This window comes from Emys orbicularis, chromosome 16 (assembly GCF_028017835.1).
Source record: "Emys orbicularis isolate rEmyOrb1 chromosome 16, rEmyOrb1.hap1, whole genome shotgun sequence".
Classification (NCBI taxonomy): Eukaryota; Metazoa; Chordata; order Testudines; family Emydidae; genus Emys; species Emys orbicularis.
The window spans coordinates 12,192,583-12,212,146 of NC_088698.1; the positions used below are offsets into that span (position 1 = coordinate 12,192,583).

The window sequence follows — 19,564 nt, forward strand, 5'->3', positions numbered from 1 at the left end:
GAGCCAGCAGTTAACAGAATGAGTCAGGGAAACCTGCCCCTCAGTGACCTGTGCACTCCCCTGAAATAACCCAGGAGTCCATGCCATAGAACAGAGCAGGCAGCTGCAGACAAAATCTTCCACACTAGCAGCCTGACAGAGTTTTGAAAAGTGATTAACTTTTGATGCCAATGAACTAGTTAATGTTTGTTCAGCACTTTGAAGATGTGAAGTACCTGCACCTGTACCTCTGGCTGAGTGTATTGGATGCCAAGGGTTGGATTGTACCAGACAGCCTGTCCATTTATTCCCCCCACCTCCCACAGAAGCAAAACACAATTGAGGGCCCATACCTTTCATAAGAGCACTGCTTCTTCCTAGTGCACCCTGGGGCGCAAGCAACCTCAAAGGAGCAGGGAAGAATGGGGAGGAGGCAGGGCCAGGAGTCCCCCCATCAGCCCACTCTAGCCAGCCAAGCTGTCCATTGACTCAGAAGATTGCAGCATGCTCTTCTCTAAGGGGTTTGGTGTCAGAAACGCCTCCATTGCATCTTGGGGAGCTCTGGGAGGGAATCAGGCTTGTGCCTTAAAGGTACAATCTGACCTGAAGTATGATTATTGTAATTTATTATTGACTGTAATTCTTTGTAACATAAACTCATGGGGCAGAAGAGGGCTGGTAGGTGGCATGTCAGGCACTGGAGCATTGAAGTTTGTAGTTCTGAATAGTTTCTAAGAAGCTTAATGTTAAATGTGTCTCTTGATTCAACTATTGTATGTAGTGAAACATGCCCCTGTTTGTTTATTTTCTTGCTTCTATATTAAGATCAATGATCTGGCTCACTTTTTCTCACACCCTCTCTGGGCCCGATCCAAAGGATCATTGTTTGCAAAGGGTTTTGGATCAGGCCCTGTGAAAAATGTGAGGGAAATTTCCCATTAAGTCACTCCTGACATATAAAATGAGAGCGAGGAAAGTAATTCTTAACTGCTACTCTGTGGCAGTGAAGAAAGGCTAATAAGTGCAGGTACCTTATCAGAACAGGAAAGGTTAAATTGCCATGCAGTAGATTCCTGCAGGGAATCTCTGGAGCACACTAGTATTGAGTAAGAAAGCTCGGTATGGCATCTCTAGTGCATGAACATAAAACTCGCTACATCAGCAGTTTTGAGGCCTGCTCACCTCAAAACGTGCTCCTATGAGTGACAGTTTGCAGGCAAGGCCCTTGGTTAGTGATGCATTTCTTGTTTTATTTTTATTGTATAGATCATTGTATTTTAACATGTGCGGTGTTTAGATTTGGGTTTTGCAGGCTTTGTGTAATGAAAGTTGAAGCAATAAAGCTGGAATGGTTTATTTATAGATTGATATAAGAATCATTGCTCAGTCATTGTCAGGTCATATTATTCCCTTCAGATTCTTTCTTCCCTGGCCCTTTTTGATCATTACATTGATTCCTCTTTCTCATCACTGCCCTGGTTGTTGATGCCATCAGGCTATAGTTGGCTTATTAGAGCTGAACATTTTAACCAGTTTTTTTTTTCTTTTTCTTTCCAGGCCATGCTCTCAACAAACCGAGGGACTGTGGGTGGATTCTTCCTAGCTGGACGGAGCATGGTGTGGTGGCCGGTAAGTCTGCAATACTGTGTGTGTGTGCGCGCGCGCGCACAAAGGAATTGTACTTTCACTCCACACCACACACAATGTTTGGCTGCTCATCACTTTATCATTTCAGCATTTTATTGAATGCTATGTAATTACTATTTTCTCTGGACACACTGAAGTTTTCCACTGAGGGCCTGGCTCATGTGAGGTGATTGCTGTTAGGTACAAGGTACAGGGAGGAAATGATTTGTAGGTGTGGTTTCTGTGGTCCTGCTGTATTGCCTTCACATGGCTGTGCAATCTAATCCTTTGTTGTAACATTGCAAGGAGAGAACCCTGGAATGTTCATAATAAATTGCTGATAACAAATCAGAGTTTACATTTATAATAACAGTACTTAGCACTTATATAGCACATTTCAGCTGTATATCTAAAAATGCTTTACAGAGGAGAGAAGTATCATTATCCCCATTTTAAGATGGGGAAACTGAGTCACAGACCGGAGAAGTGACTTGCCTAAAGTCACTCAGTGGCAGGGCTGAGACTAGAACCCAAGTCACCTGAGTTAGTCCAGTGCTCTCGCCATTAGGTCACACTTCCTCTAGTGAATGAAACTTCCTGGGAAAGTAGAAAACCTTCTAGACAAATGTGATGAATTGTCTAGGTGTCACTAATATGGTACTTTCGTGATCATCATTGCAGTTCAGCTTGGAAGGAAAACTTTAGTGATTGGTTATAAAATCTACCCCCATCCTGCAATTGGACCCATGCAGCAGGACCTTTGCACTTGAGAGGAATTTGATGCAGGGCTCTGTCCATGTGAATCCAATGACGTGATTGGGGCCTTAGAGAACTAAATAAATATTTACTGACTGTAGGAATTTTCAGAAATTCCTGCCCCTTTTTCAATGTCTCCATTCAGTGTTGCCTGAATTGGGGAGGAGTTGGGGCTGCCACTGTAATGATAAGAGCATTGTATTTCCCAGCAGGAGGAGGAACCTCATGAGTAGATTAGGCCTGAGAAAATTCAGGTCCTAATAGAAACCATTGTGAAATAGAGAATCTCAAAGTTATTTTAAGGTAAACTTGTTTTGTTTAATCAATGGAGTGACACTGCCATGAAAATGGATAATAGTGGTAAGTCAGGACCCCTGCGTGACTGACTGTAAATGCACTAGACCTGATCCTCTGCTGTTTTGCATCTTGTGTAATTCTTTATACCTGTGAACAGTGAGTATAAAACAACTTTCATTCAGGTGCAAATGACAACACAAGGTGCAAGGCAGTGGGGGTATCCAGCCCAGTGTCTACAAGCGCAAAACCACCATGGGTTAGACCCTCAGGCTTCGGTGAGCCCCGTTGCACTGCTTTAAAGAACAAAGGGGACTTGAAGCTTCCCTAAAGGGGCAGCTGGAAATTCCCCTGACACAGGGGAGTCCCCCCAGGGACATAAAGCAATGTAGCCAGCTTTACATCGCCTAAACCTCTTGTCCATGTAGGAGGCATATCAGACGCCAGAGGGGATGATCCTGTACTGCCAGAATTGTCTCCAGGATTAACATTTGCTTAGAGCCATCTTTGCCTCCTCCCTGTGAGCTCAGTGCAGCTGAGGAGGTACATTCCTGATTACATTCTCATTAATCCTTCACTTTGGAACACCTACATACCCTCCCTCTGACCTAACAGGAAATCTCTTCCTCTCCACCCTTGGCAGCACCAAAGCAAAAGACATGGCAAACTCTCAAATCCCTAGTTAAACACTTACATTAACAATACTATTCTGGAGGGCTACTCTGCTCAAGGGAGTGTGAGATTCTGAAAACCCCTTTTCCTGGTTTTAGAGTCTGGGTGGGGCTTGAGCCTCCCAGGGGGAAAAAATAACATAAAAAGTTCAAACGAAGCAGGAAATACCAGCTTCATGCTGCGACAGCTAATGCAATATGTAATATTTTAGAAAAGTGCCACTTCCTGGTTTCACCCTGGGGCAGTGCCATGTGTGATTATAACCATGTGAGGATGTTCCAGGGAAACCTGTGTGAGTTATTTCCCAAGTCTGTAGATGTGGATGTTGCTTTATAAACGGACCCTTCCTACCATAGTATATTAGTTCCTTTTGACTTGCTTACACGATTCATTGCTTTCTGCAACAGAGAATAGAAGACAATATATTTCTAATAACCTAGTATAGAAATTAAATTTCCATTGGATTAATTTCATGCTTCAGTTGTCATCCTGTTCCCTGCTATACCAAGCAGCTATGGGCATAGGTTGAGGATTAAGAAAAGAAATGAGGATGGTGTTTTTCCCCTGTTCTTTGTTGATTTCACATGCATAGAAGTTTCTAGTTGTGGCTTCTCCAGGAGTACTTCCTGATAGGAACAGTACTATGAATCTGTTAATTTTAATGGCACAGCTGTGATCTAGTAGACTAGATGAGGGGCTAAATGCAAAGTAGTTGTAGCCGGGTCAGTCCCAGGATATTAGAGAGACAAGATGGGCGAAGTAATAACATAAAAGATATTATCAATAAAAGTTATTACCTCAATCGGGTGAACTGGAGTGAAATCTGGCATCTGACACTGACTTGCTTGTGTGAGTGGACAAGTCACTTTCTCCTCTGTGTCTAGTTTCTCTAACTGTAAAGGGGGATAATGCAGTTGAATTAGGCAAAAACTGCCCACTTTTGGCTCAAATGTTTGGCTTAAAAATTGACTTTAATGGGAATTGAGGATGGTTGGCATTTACCAGGATGAGAGTGTGCACTGGTTAGCTGTTCCATCCAGTCTGTGGGCCCAATTCATCCTTTAGTATTGCTCCCCTTAAGTCAGCAGTGCCAGAGATTAATTGGATTCAATAGCTTCAATAGTTGCACTGAATCCTCTCATTAACTCACGTTCTCATTGATTGCCAGAGGTCCATGGTTCATTCCCATAGGCCATGAAAGCTGTGGCCTCTCCTTGGGCCTGCTCTTGGGATTCAGGCACAGATGTTCAGGAAAGACATGTATGTCCTATGACTGCAGAGGTGTTAACGGGCCACTCTACCTTGAATGTCCCTTAGAATATGTGCTAACTACTTATGCTAAAAAATCTGTCGCACCTTGCATTTTGCCGTGAGATTGGGAGCACCTTTCCCAGACTGGAAGAAGAGCTCTGTGTAAGCTCGAAAGCTTGTCTCTCTCATCAACAGAAGTTGGTCTAATAAAAGATTTAAAAATTGTATTAAACCTAATGTTAAAAAAATTATATAATACATAGGTTGGGAAAAGAGTGTCTGTACATCTGGGTATAGTGCTTAGATTATCCACAACTATAAAGTTAGTTTTTAAAAGTCATATGATACATAGAGTACATAGTCAGCAATAACCCAAATTTAGGTGAATAGATTTAACAATACAGTTTAGATATTAGAATCCGAATACTCGGGTACATCACTCGTGAAAGGTTGTACAGAGATTTGGTTGTGGAAAACAAAATATATCAATGAGTGGAGATTGTCCCTCACTATTGAGAATTAGGTTGGTTGTCCATTGAGAAAATACAATCCACGAGGAAAGTATTTGTTACTTTCCTGACTGCGCTTCTCATCGGCACTCCAGCTCATCCCTCCTGGTATTGCCGATGTCCATGGTATGTTCTATGTAGATGTCCCTCGACCACCTGATGGCATCCGACACCATGAGTTGCCGCATCAGCCGAGAGTAGCGTTGACCGATTCTGCATTCTCTCAGCACTCGCTAGTTACTGGGGTCCCATGCGCCTAAGGCTCCGACGATCGGTGCATGTGTCTGGACCTGGTAACCCTTAGCTCTCAAGATTACTTCAGTTGTAGCTACTTGTGGCTCCTTTCAAAAGCCAACTTTCAACATCATAACCCTTGACCATGGAAACTGAGTTTTCCTTACCCCACCCTTTAGTTAGAAGGATGAGGAGTTCAGCTAGATAATTGTCTGAAGACAGTGCATTGTCTTACCAGTGTAGGGAAGTATACAAACAGAAATCTTGATATCCTGGGTATGTGGCCAATCTCTCAGTATTGACAGGGCCCTGGAAATAAACATACACAATAATAAAAATGTCAAGTCAGGGCCTCAAATACCAAGGAGCTCTGGTTCACAAAGAAATGTCAGAACCTAATCTATTCTTAAGGAATAAGTATTAAAGGAGCAGAGAAACCAAAGAACATAAATTCTCTAGGGATCAGAAATTATTGTTAAACACAAAGAGTTTAGTTAATAGTAACTGGGAAATATATGGAGACTTGTTTGTGTGTTACCCTTAAAACAGAAATTAAATTAGCTCTCCCATTCAGGATCAGTGAAATATTAACCTATGGGCTGGACAGGCCAAGGCTTAGGGCAACAGTAAATGAGTAACATTCAGCAGTCAGAAAAGGGAGAGAATTGGGACATTCAGGTAATTTTCACTTCAGTTTAACATGGCCATGCTTCGCTATTGCCCACTGGATAGGTTTCTCTGATCATTGTGTCCAGAGGATTATTGTATACTCAAAGTTCTGCCTGTTTGTTGAATTTAGCAGGGCTGTAAGCAGCCTAGGGGTGGCTACTGGAGATAAATATTTTGTTTTCTGTCCCTAGGTGACGTGGACACTTTTAGTCTTGGCCTAGGGCAAGAGATAGGGAGCACAATGATGGTTGTTCAAGGTAAAAAGATCAACCATACATTCCATCAAAGTGAAGCTTTCATAGGAAAGAAAATAATGAAGTAAATCGAACACCCATAGATTTCTCCAAGCCCTTCAGTGGGATGCCTCTTCCCAAGATGGGAGGCATTAGGTCTGGTGCCTGCATATCTAAGGGTACGTCTATACTACCCACCGGATCGGCGGGTAGTGTTCGATGTATCGAGGATCGATTTATTGTGTCTCGTCTGGACACGATAAATCGATCCACTAATCGACGCCCGTACTCCATCTCCACAGGAGGAGTAAGCAGAGTCGACGGGGGAGCCGCGGCAGTCGACTCACTGCCGTGAGGACGGCCAGGTAAGTCGAACTAAGATACTTCGACTTCAGCTACGCAAATAGCGTAGCTGAAGTTACGTATCTTAGTTCGAACCCCCCCACTAGTGTAGCCCAGGCCTGAGAGTGAAAGGGTAAAGTATCAAGCTGGCTTGCTAGCAAGTAGCAGCAGCTGTGTTGATCTCACACCCATCATGCTCATATGAAGTCCCAGTGAGATGCCTAAACAACTGAAGGTTTGAAGAGGTAAATAATTGCACTTCAACAAGGGGGACACTGGTGAATATACACTGTATCAAAGCCTAGGATTCTTGAGAGATGCATGTCCATCTCTTTTAGTTAAAGAATTGTGTGGCATTTAAAATGCAAAATGTAGAACATATGGAGTCCTGAGGAGGGCAGCAGAATAGCAAACCTGTTTTCCTTTCTCAAGGACCTGAGTCTTGATAGATATACAATGAGATTTTACAGAGGTGCCAGCTAAGCAATATGCTTAAGGGTGGGGAGAGCTGTAGATTTGCACTCATACACTTGTGTCCCAAAGAATGAAGTAGAAGAACCAGTTTCATTCCACAACGGTAAAGTCACCACCAAAAGAGGCCCAGCATGAGGTTAGGAGAGGAGTGGTATGTATAGCACACTGTAGGGACTAAGGAATTTTTATTTAGGCTGCTAGGCAAAGTGTCTTTATGAGGCCTGTGGGGCAGCAAGCACCAGGACTTCTGGGGATCAAAAAGTGAATGAAAATAATAAGGTGAATAGATTAATGAATAACATGTAAAATATAGTTACTTTCATATAGCTGCATCCTGATGGTAATTTCCTGAGTAGTGAGCCCTTGTCAAAAGATTTTAAACTAGTTAATGTTCCACATTTCCTCTCCTTCTCTCTTCCCAGTTCACTTTTTTACCCTGTTTCCCTGCCACCAGTCCTTCTCCCCTTCCCCTAATCTTTCATTTCCTCTCTTTCCACTATCACTCACTAGCTGAACAATTGACCCCTTCCTTTGCAAACCCTCCTGCCCTCTCCTAGTTCCAGGCCATCCTTCCTGAAATAGAGTCCCATTGCTAACTGGTGGAGGGAACCCTACTACTTGCAATTCCCTCAGCAGGGAAATGGGCTGAGCAAGTGTATCCTCAGGGCCTCGCAGCCTGTGCAAGCTCTGTATCTCTCAGATCAGTCCAGAGGAGAAAAGAAAAAACCACACCCCGTCTAACTCATCATACCTCTGAAATAAGGGGAGGTGATTAATGGCCAGATTCCGGAAAATTGTAATGCTGGCCCTGTTGTGAAGGAACAACTGTATGGTAACATAGAGTAGCTTGGAAAATAGGTCAGAATCCTTTAGCTAATGCAGGGTTATATTACAGTACTCACCTACTCTGACTGATCAGATTCAGTATCCAGCCCTGTTGCGGACAATCCAAAGTTTAAGTCTCAGTTTTCCTTCCTTGTACAGCTCATGATGTTTATGATGTTTCTAGGAAGGCTGGAATTGAACAAGCACAAGCAGCCTAAGGGAATTAAGCTCCTTTGAAGATCCCAGCTCTAAATATTAAGTGGAATCCCTTAGACACCTGCTTTACGTAGATGTTCTAGTTTAGCTAATCATAGTTAAGGCTAAGATTTTTGTCATGGTTATTTTTAGTACAAGTCACAGACAGATCATGGGCAATAAACAAAAATTCACGGAAGCTGTGCCCTGTCTGTGACTTTTGCTGCTGCAGTTCCATGGTTTCTCCTGCCACTATGGTGGCTGGGAGCTGTGGGGTCCCCCCGCGCGTGCGAGGCTATCGTCTGTCGCTGGAACCCTGAGGAGGACCCCCTGGGGAGGCTGTTGCCTGTCGCTGGAATCCTGCAGGGGGACCTTGCGGAAGCTGTCACCCCTCGCTGGAACCCTGCGGGGGTTCCACAGGGCTCCAGGAGCTGAAGCAGAAAATGTCAGGGAGGTCTCTGGAAGTCATGGATTCCGTGACTTCCGTGACCTCTGTGACATAAATGTACCCTTAATCATAGTAACTGCCATAGATGCTGCCAACCATCAGCTAACCTCAATCACATAACTTTTTCTTGCTACAAATTACAAAAGTATTGGAGCAAACAATGGAAATCTATTTTCACAGTTCTGAAATTACATTTGTAATTAATATACGCTGATCTTATGATCCTCCAGCAAAGGGTCTTTCCTATATCAGAGAGAGAAACAGAAATACAAAGCAATAGATTTGTAATATTTGCATTGCTTTGTTCTGAAACCAGGAACAATGACTGTTGTGTTAACTGAAATCTTTTGCTAATTGCATTGGTTTTTGTTTGGCTTTGTATTTTTCTTTAAAAATCAACAAAGAAAATACAGAACTGCTTGGGTAAAGCTGGAAATGTTCCTGTGAGGGTGAGTGCTCCAATGTGCCCCACATTTAGGGGCACTCCAGGCACGCTAGCTGGAGCTGTCATTTTGGGCTCTTCATTGGCTGCTTTTGTCACCTGAAGCTGTTGAAAGTGCAGTGTGACTGTTAAAAAGGCTATTTTGAGCTTTTAAAGCAGCAGCTAGGGTGGAAGGAACAGATTTAATGAGAATCAGAAGATAATGTGGTTAATCATTTCTGATGACTGCATTCCTAATAACTCAGAATGAGGTTTAATAATTTATTTGCAGGGGATTGAGTGAACAACAGCTGATGATGAGGTAAAGGTCAAGATGTAGAATTTCCCCCAAATAGATAAATAAAGTTTTGATAAAAAACATTCATATTTGCCCAGAAGCCAGCCTTCTCAGCAATGAGTTCCAGTTGCTGGTGGTGCGGCTAAAATCTCTCTTTGAGGGAAAAAGCCTGCCTACTTCTCTTTTTAAAAGACATTAACATTGTTCTCTCTTTTAGAGACTGCTTCTTTCCCATTAAAGGCAGTGGCAACTGACTTCAATGGAAACATGATCAGGCCTATTGGCCAAATCCTGAGAGGTACTGGGCATCCACAATTCACATTGACATCAGTGAGAGTTGTAGATGATCTGAGTATCTCAGAACTTGGCATGTAATGTCATTGCTGAGCTGTTATTCTTAGATTTTTTCACAGGTCCGAAGGAAGATAAAAGCTTAATTCCCACTCTGGGGCCCTGATGGGAAAGCACAGGGGAAGTCCAGGATTGAATGTACGTGGGGACAATGAATCCCTTTTCTTTAAGAACATAACATAAGAACGGCCATACTGGGCCAGACCAAAGGTCCATCTAGCCCAGTATCCTGTCTTCTGACAGTGGCCAATGCCAGGTGCCCCAGAGGGAATGAACAGAACAGGTAATCATCAAGTGATCCATCCCCTGTCGCCCATTCCCAGCTTCTGGCAATCAGAGGCTAGGGGCACCATCCCTACTCATCTTGGCTTATAGCCATTGATGGACCTATCCTCCATTAACTTATCTAGTTCTTTTTTGAACCCTGTTATAATCTTGGCCACATGAAGGAGCTTTCATCTTTATAATTAGCCTGCTCTTCCTCTTTGACTCATTCACTGATGCCACTAGTGTTTTGTTATATCACAAATCATTACTATGGAAACACTTATGATGTCACAAAGAGGATAAGTTTCTTGATGGCAAGACTGATTGGAAAAATGTGAGGAAATCCAGGATTGAACAAACGCAGAAATCCCCTGTAGTTCTGAGAGAGCTGTTCCTTCACACAAAGACTGGAAGAAAACATGAGATCACTATGAAGAAATTAGGGGAAAATAGGGATGGGGAAAGAAGTTATGGAATTCTCTGTTCAGTTTTGTTGCATGCATGGCATATCTTGCATATAAAATGTGGCAGGAAGAATTATCTAGTGATTAAAGCACAGGACTGGCAGTCAGGAGCTGTAGATTGTATTCCTGGCTTTGACACATCCTCACTAATATAAGCCTCGTTTTCAGTAGCTAATTTCTATATTAAAATCCCCCCTGCTATCCACATGAGCTTCAAAAAAGAAGATTGAAGTTAAGTTAAGATTGAAGATGGAAGATTGAGATATTTTTTGTTGTGACACTGCAGAGCTCACTGCAGTGATTAGGGATTTGGGGGATTTTTGCCTCCCCTACCTTTCAGACCCCCAGGTCCCTACAACCTTTCTTTCAGTGGCAGACACTGAGTCTCTCTCCCTGTTACAATAGATATGTAAACTTACTCCAACTGACTGTATAGTGGAAGAGGAAAGTATGTTAATCACAGGAACTCTATATATGCATTGTAAAGCCCTTTGGGATCCTTTAACATGAACGGTCTATATTAGATATGAGAGGTGATTATTATATTTAATTATCAAAGGGCAGTAGCAACTGGTCAGTACTCAGACCCCCTCCCTTATACACTGTTCTTTCTTTCTTTCCTCTTTTTACAGTTTCTTTTCTCTCTGTGTCTCTCCTAGATCTTGAACAAATAGGAGTGGGGAAAAACACTTCACTGACCGTCTTTTTTTCATTTCTAATCACTGCAGCTCATGTGTACCCAGGGCCTGCTCTAGCTTTTTTGCCGCCCCAAGCAAAAAAAAAACAAAAACAAAAAGGGCAGCCGGACTGCTGAAGCGCAAAAAACCCCCAAAAAACGGCAGCAGCAGGGAGCGTGTGGAGGGCGGTCAAGGCGGCTTGCAGGGGGGTGAAGGGCGGCGCCCGCCCGCTCCCTCCGCCCGTGGGCAGCCAGGCGCTGCAGCCCGCTCGCAGCCGGGTGAGAGGGGCTCCCTCCTCCAGCCTTGGGGTGCCTCTCCCGGGGGCTGCAGGAGGTGCTGGCTCAGCCGCTCCTTTAAAGGTGGCTCGGCTGGGCTGGGCTTAGAGCGGCATGGGAGGCGGAGGCTGGTGCAGGCGGCGGGGAGTGGCGTGTCCCGGGGAGCCCAGTGGCACGGTGAGCGGCAGGGATCGCTAGTTCCTGCCCACCCGAGCTGGAGTCCGTGCCCCTGCAGGGCTGGGCTGGGACTGGCAGAGCTGCAGACTGGGCTGCCAAAGCAAAAAAAACAAAAACAAAAACAAACAAAAAAACATGGCAGGGCGGCCGAAATGTGCCGCCCCGAGATTGGCTGGAATGCCACCCCTTACAATGTGCCGCCCCAGGAACGTGCTTTTTCGTCTGGTGCCTGGAGCTGGCCCTGTGTGTACCCTCTGCTTGCAATATCCAAGCCAGGCTTTTCCCCCTCTTATTCAAGCATCTGACCCCTAATACTTCAGTTCCTGACCTTGTAAATCATGGTTTGCTGTGTTATGCTGCCTCCAAAACTCTCAGTACAGGGAAATGATGTTCACAGCTTCTCTCTCCATCTTCTCCCATTGTCTCTTTGAGTTGTTTGATGAAGAATGAGACTTTTTAGGTATGATCTCCCTCCTGTGAATCACTGTTGTCTATTTTTAATACAGCGCTAACTTCTTTCTTTCTTTGGCATCTCTCCAATCAGCAGTTGCTCTCTCTGTGGGATCGATACAAAATGTTTACAGGTCTTAGATATCAACATTCCTCATTTGCAAATCCATGATTAGCTGTCACTCGCATGTACTACAGATGCCCTTGGGTGCAGTGCTATACCTATGATAGCAGCTGCCAGAATCTAATTCAGTTAACCTATTGCCCCCTTGACGAAAGCAAACCAAGTGTAAAAAGGGTGTTTCCCACTGGAGACACAAGCCGGCCTTAATGGCTTTTGGATCTTAAGTCCAAAGAGCTGTATCTGATTTTCCTGGAGGTATCAGCCACTTGTCCTTGGAGCAGCTTAGACATATCACATCAGTCTTTTGCCCTAGCTGCCAGGGCCATACATCACCCATGTGTTAGTTGGACAAGTTCTCCAAAGAGTCGTAATTCTGTATGGGTGGAGGCCACGTGCTCACCTCCAGTGGAGGAGGGAGTATTACCATTCACCAGTTTCCCCTCTGGCTGAGTTAATATGAAACATCCTGTTATGTCCTCCTTGCTTGTAGGGATGATGGCTGCAATGTTGGGTTTTAAGAGGAGAAAATATTGGGGGATCTTCAAGGTTGTCAGGCACTCAGATTCCTAAGTGATGACACACAGGAAGTCTGAAAACACTAAATAAGCACTGGTTTTTAAGATATTTGTCCTGAGCCCAGGATCGATGACCCAAGTCTGTTCTTCTCTCTGTTTCCAGATTGGTGCTTCTCTGTTTGCCAGTAACATTGGCAGTGGGCACTTTGTGGGCTTGGCAGGCACAGGAGCGGCTGCAGGAATTGCCACTGGAGGATTTGAATGGAACGTAAGTGGTACACATTTCAATAAAATTGTAACCTTGGGGGTATCCAAAGAGATCAGGTGAGCCCACATTGTCTAAAAATCCAACTCACTTCAATGTTGTCAGAGCCCTCGCCCAGCAGCACCTGCTTCCCCCAGGGCTGGCGACTGGCAGAACAACCCACCACAAGAACACTTCGTGTTGATTCCCATTCCCCCAGCCTCTCTCATCACTCCCACCTCCAGTCCAGCTAGTGGGGAAAGAAAAGCCCATTGCTATATTAGGAAACCATGATCTCCTCTGCATAATTTTTCTGGGTGATTGGTGTGTAGGAGTTGGGGGGAGTCGTCATCGTTTTTTCTTTCTTCCCAGCAGTGAGGAATTCAATGTTGTCTTCACTCCTTTCTTCATCCCAAGAGCCCCTTTCTCCTTCTCTGTCTTCTCATTCCCCTCCCACTAAGGGACAGCTGCGAAGGAGGTCAGAGGCTACCTTGTAATCCGCTATCAGTGCTGTTCTGTTCTCAGCCTGCTGGGGGCAGACCCTGTCTATAACCAAACACCTCACTTGATTAAAATGACTACAACTACTGCCCGGAATTGGCAGAAGGGCCATAAGGGTTTGGAAAAGGGTAAGATAATGTGCCTCCTTTCCCCAATCAGTCTATCTGTAGCTCTCCATGGACTCAGTATGTGCACCAGGAGGAGATGCAGGAGTTGCGCAACACACCCTTTATGCTGTATTTCCCCCTCTTAGATCCGCAGGTCATAAGGTGCAATTTGCATCACATGTTACTGCTCCTTGGAGAGGAATTGGGGGCACAGCTCCTTGCAGAGCATTTTGCTGTTTACCTGGTGCTCTGGGATGACCCGTCGTGAGGGGGGAACATGGATGAGCACAATCCTTGGGATCCAGCCCTGTTTTTCCCTTGGATCCTTAGACGCTGGAAGAATTATTGGCCATGCCCCCTGACTGTTGCACTCCATTGCAAGCCCCTCCTTAGGTTTTCTCAAAAATAGAATTGTGTGTTGGGTATAAAATATGGCCCCATATAGTTCTGAACTTCTTTGTGCATGGGGAAGGGAGTAGAAGCTCACTTGAGAGAGATACACACATTGGAATCAGGGCCGGCTCTAGGCACCAGCGCTCCAAGCATGTGCTTGGGGCGGCACTTTCCAAGGGGCGGCACTCCGGCTCTTTTTTTTTTTTTTTTTTGCTTGGGGCGCAAAAAGCCAGGAGCCGGCCCTGAGCGGAGGTGAGCTGCGGCGGTGGGGGGCGCGGGGAGGGCCGCAGGAAGTAACCCTGGGGGGGGGGCAGAGGAACCGGCTCACCTCCGCTGCACTGCCGCCTGCTCCCCCGAGCGTGCCACCGCTCCATTTCTCCCCCTCTCTCCCAGGCTTGCTGCGTGAATCAGCTGTTTTGCGGCAAGCCTGGGAGGGAGGGGGGAGAAGCGGAGCGGCGGCGCGCTCAGGGGAGCAGGCGGCAGTGGAGCGGAGGTGAGCTGCGGTGGTGGGGGGGACGCGGGGAGGGCTGCAGGAAGTAACCCGGTGGGGGGGGGCAGAGGAACCGCTTCCTCCCCCCCCCCCCCAGCTCACCTCCGCCTCCTCCCCGGAGCGCGCCGCCGCTCCGCTTCTCACCTCTCCCTCCCAGGCAAGCCACTAAGGGACTTGGGGAAGGGGTTAGAATGGGGCGGAGTTGGGGCGGGGCCGGGGGGGGCGCAGTAAAAATTTTTTTGCTTGGGGCGGCAAAAAACTTGGAGCCGGCCCTGATTGGAATTAGTTAGTTTAGCTGTCACCTTTTATTATTTTCTGCTGCCACTGCTGTAACAAATCCAGGCTCCATACCAAGGCTACTGGATCTTCATGACATCTGAAGGGATAGAATCCAGATCCTCTTTTATAAGCACAGGACTCTACCACTTGAGCTAAAGGGGAGATTCTCCCCTAACTGATAGTAGTATGCAGCCTAAGACACATGGTTGAATCGACTTGATTCTATCTAGTAGAGGACAGTGAATCATGTATATACATGTACATGCATGCACACACAAGCCAGCTAGTTAGCTCACTGCAATACTTACAACGCAATGCAACAGATAAACATGCTAATATACACAGGAAAAATGCTGCTCTTGGATCCACACTGATTCTCTTACCAAAAGAGAGAACTGGATTCGATTCTGCTCTCATTTATACTGGCTTTGTGTCAGTGTCATTCCATTGACTTCAGTGCAGTTACTTTTGATTTACACCAGTGTAAGTGAGAGCAGAATTGGGTCCAATATCTCTAGCATATCCTGTGCTTGATCTATGAGCAGAACTTCAGAGCTGCAATAAAGAACTAGTGTGTGGATGAGAGATCTAGCATGCAGTTCTGAGAGCAGCATTTGACCTGTATTTATCTGTTTGAATGTGCACAGCTCTGCATAAAACAAGTAGCTAACCTTGTCAGAAAAATTATGATATATGATAGACAACAAAATATCTGATGCACAGAATATACAGTATATAGTTTAACAGAGCTACCATACTTGACAGTCTATAGTTCCATACATGAGAATACAGTACATCTTTTATAATGCGCATGGCCATCTCATAAGCAGGCCTCAGCTAGACTGCTGTGTCCAGTTCTGAGCTCCACATTTTAAGAAAGATGTGGACAAACTGGAGAGAGTCTAGAGGAAAGCAACTGATAACAGTCTTCAGATATGTTAAGGGCCATAATAAAGAGAACCGTGATCAATTTTTCTCCATGTCCGCTGAAGGTAGGACTAGAAGTAAGGGGCTTAATTTGCAGCAAGGGAGATTTAGGTTAGATATTGGGAAAATCTTTCTAACTATAAGGATAGTTAAGCACTGGAATAGGCTTCCAAAGGAGCTTGTGGAATCCCGGTCATTTTAAGAAAAGGTTTGACAAACCCCTGTCAGGGATGGTCTAGGTATATTTAGTCCTGCCTCAGTGGAGGGGGCTGGGCTGGGCTGGGCTTGAGGTCCCTTCCAGCCTGACGTTTCTATGATCCTATAACTGAACCCCACTGCAGAAGGCAGTTAATTATTCCTGCATTTTATCTAAAGTGGGCTAGTCCGGTCGGTGACAAGGGTATGGAAGTAAGCTCCACTCTCCAACACCCAGGGCTAGCAAAGCTAATCACAGATGAGACATGATCATAACACACTTGGGTTTGGGGATGGAATGTTTCCTGTCCTGGTGGCTGCTTGGAGACTGGATCGAGGGACTAAGTAAAGGGGGCCGCGGCAGTGCTAGACTTCCTTAAAATTTCCTGGTGGTAGCAATAGTCATCTGTCACCATACAAAGGCTTCTGTGGGCTGCTGGTATTCTAACCACCATGTTGTCTACACCTGCTCTTGGCAAGGCTAGGTGAAGCAGTGGCTAAAATGCCTGCGTCCAGGGTACACTAATGCTCTGGTTGCTACTGCTAGTGGAGCTGCAGTGGGATAGTGCAACAGAAGGAAGTTTTAAGACCAGTGTTAGATACACGACAAATGTATTTCCCCATGGACAGACATGGGGCAAATGCCAAAGCAATCTTCTTTTTGATACTCCAGTAAGGCTGCTGCAGTGGGGGACTCTTCCTTAGGTGCTTCTGTTGGACACCTGGGGTGAAATTCTAGCACCATTCAACTGAATGGCAAAACTCCCATTGACTTCAATAAGGCCAAGATTTCACCCCTGGAGTTCCAACTGTAAAATGCTAGACAGGTAGAAAGAATGAGGCTGAGGTGCCTTCACTGGCCACCATTTTACTCACTGCAATGTTTATAGTTGGCATTCAGCCTGATATGTGGCTTTGGAAAATGCTGGTGACAGGACCAGAGGCTAATTCAGCTGTTCTTGCCTTGGTTACAGGCCCTGATATTTGTGGTGATTCTTGGCTGGTTATTTGTTCCCATCTACATCAAGGCTGGGGTAAGTATGGACACTAGGTTATTTCTTTTATGGTTCCCTGTTTTAATCTTTCTGTTTCATTTTGTTGTGTGTGTGGGTCTAACACCATCACAAAACCATTGTCAATGGGAAGAGAGACCTGGATGTGTCAGGCAGTCTACATAAGTTATGTCTGTATATATTTAAACAACAAGGTCTCTTTGTCTTTGAGATCCCAAGATGAGCAGCATTTGACTCTGCCTTTCTGTGCTTCTTGGAGGCTCCTGCTCCTTGGCCTTCTTAATTTCTAGTGCACTTATCAGTGTGGTATCTGGGTGGAAGAGCTTGCTGATGAACTATGGTAGTTGTGTCTGTTGCTCGTAGTATGAATTCTTCTCCCTCTTCTTCTGCAGGTGGTGACGATGCCAGAATATCTCAAGAAGCGGTTTGGCGGCCGACGGATTCAGATGTATCTGTCAGTCCTTTCTCTGCTCCTCTATATTTTCACCAAGATCTCGGTGAGTTAAGCTTTTCCAGTTCCTCTATTCTAAGTGAAGTTCCTATCTATTATTATTTTACACTTGTATGAAATCTCTCTACCTGTCTGGTTCACTTGTCTCAGATAAAAAACGGTTTCCATGTTGTCACTCTTCCGTCTAGCAGTGCTGACCATCCAAATCAGCTCTACAGCTCTGTGTGTCTGTGCCTGTTGGATTATACCAGGGGACTCTTTCTCTAGATGGTGGTTATGATTTAGCTTTCTTTTTCCAGGATTTTGTTTCCACAAGTGCTCCCCTCTGGAACAGGTCAGGCTGGCCGGAGCCTTGTACTATACAGTATGCTACATCTCAGGCATCAGTGATAGAAACTGAAGAGAAGGTTCCAAGCTATTAGAGTTAGTACCCAGTTCTCTGCCTTCACTCACTCATTTAGGCATTTAGTTTTAGAGCTTCCTATGTATCATCTGGGCCCAGGGTCTCCCATTCTGACTCCTGAACTAGATTCTCCTGCCGCAGGGTATGAGTAACTCCCTTTGGCTCCCGTGGGAGAAAAGAGGCCTTTCCCACTCATCCTTCCATCAGTATCCTCAGCTGAACATGCAGCTTGTTAGTATTAATGAAGCAAAAGTGAGAAACAAGAGAGGAAGGCAGATGGGGAGAAGAGACAGAGAGATGGGGTTAGAAAATACGGGAGTGGGAAAAGCAAGGGGAGAAAGAGAAGGCAGAGGAGAGTCTTTCTGGTATCAGCTGGAGCTATGAAGTGTGGCTAACGAGGGCACAGCAGTAGCGAAGGGAGCTGTGATTTTCCTCCCCTTTTGAAACCATTAAATCTCCATCCAAGTCCACAGGTCAGGCAGACCTGGGTCTGTTGTTTTCCTGCAGTTGCCATGGAAGTTTACTCTTTGCCCTCTGCATAGGAGCTGAGTGATAATAGTACAATTTAACCTAAAAGACCTGGCCTTTTGCTCCCATTCTCATGCTCTTACGATAACCGATTCTTATCAGGGTTACAAATTAAACAGGTTGGGACTATCAAGAAACCGCAAGTTGGATTTTGATTTCTGTTTATTTCAGTGAGGAGCTGTCAACATAAGAGTTTTTGTATGCAGCTGTAATTGGAAATGCATCCATTTCACAGGGGATGGTAGTATTCCTGCAACTCTAGCAGATGTGGAGTGAATCCATACAGATAAATGGCTCATCATTCTAATCCAAAACTTATATCTATATTTCTGTGTTATGTATGATCCCATTACTTGCTACCTACATGCCAGATTCACAAAAATAATTCTCTTTTTATGGGTAAATTCCCTCGGTGTGTGTCCAACTTACGCATCATACTCTGCATTGGGGATTTCCATCAACTCCAGCAGAGGAACCCTCCTCCCAAGCAAATGGAGTGGCTCCACTCACTCGCAGTTATCATTACAGACCTGAAAATGAAGTTGCCTCTCATGTTCTTGCACCCTCGGTTTTCAGGGCAGGGCAGAGCAGAGCAGAGCAGTAGCTGGTGGATCTGTACAGCAACAGATCAGTTGGTCCCAGTCTGGCTCCACCACTCGATCATCCCACTTTGCCCACAAACAGAGCTGCACAAGTCCTCACAGGGAGCCATTATGGAACTGTTTTCTGGCACTCAGGGGTATTGTCTCCTGCATAAGTTCCCCAAACCATGCGCCTCCTCCTGATACAGCAGAACCACTCTTCCTCTGTCTGTCTGACTCCTGGGTAATTGTATGGCCTCCGACATGCATGCATCCGACGAAGTGGGTATTCACCCACGAAAGCTCATGCTCCAATACGTCTGTTAGTCTATAAGGTGCTTATCTGTAAAAGCAGCAAAGAGCCACAGGACTCTTTGCTGCTTTTACAGATCCAGACTAACACGGCTACCCCTTTGATGTATGGCCTCTATTACTGTAGTATCTGAGTGCCTCACAACTTTTCACTGTATCGAATGCACCTAATGCTTCTGCTGCATTGTGGCCCTCTGCAGCTGTAGAAAAGGGGGCAGGATTTGTCTTAAAGAACGAACTGAAGGTTTGATTTACATGTTGTGTTTCATTGGATGTATGCATAGTATTCTGTTTATTAGGACTTAGTCCCCATTCTTATTAGTTATGAAGCACTGTTAGTGTACAATAGTGTGCAAGACACCACCCTCAGCTTGCTGATGAACTAAAGATGTGGCAGATACAATAGAGCACAAAAGAAAACAAACAGAAAGCTGTGATGCTTCATGGAATAGGTGGGTCTTTAGCATCTGCTTGGTGGAAGGGGAGGGTGAATAGTGCAAATTAATATTGTGTCAAGCGTATGGTGTAACATAAAGTCTAGATTGGGTGAAGGAGACAGATAGAGAGAGAGAGAGGCAGAATAGGGGTTCTCAAACTGGGGGTTGGGACCCCTC

At 45.2% G+C, this 19,564-nt stretch overlaps 1 protein-coding gene across 2 annotated transcripts in view; it reads left to right on the forward strand.

Moving 5' to 3' along the window:
- Positions 1-19,564, forward strand: part of SLC5A1 (solute carrier family 5 member 1) — a 42,394-nt gene that overhangs the window by 1,181 nt on the left and 21,649 nt on the right. For both annotated transcript variants that reach the window (XM_065418015.1, XM_065418016.1), the window contains exons 2-5: positions 1,537-1,608; positions 12,690-12,794; positions 16,637-16,696; positions 17,068-17,172. In XM_065418015.1, coding sequence (XP_065274087.1) covers positions 1,537-1,608; positions 12,690-12,794; positions 16,637-16,696; positions 17,068-17,172 — 342 coding nt within the window. The remainder of the gene's footprint in view (positions 1-1,536; positions 1,609-12,689; positions 12,795-16,636; positions 16,697-17,067; positions 17,173-19,564) is intronic.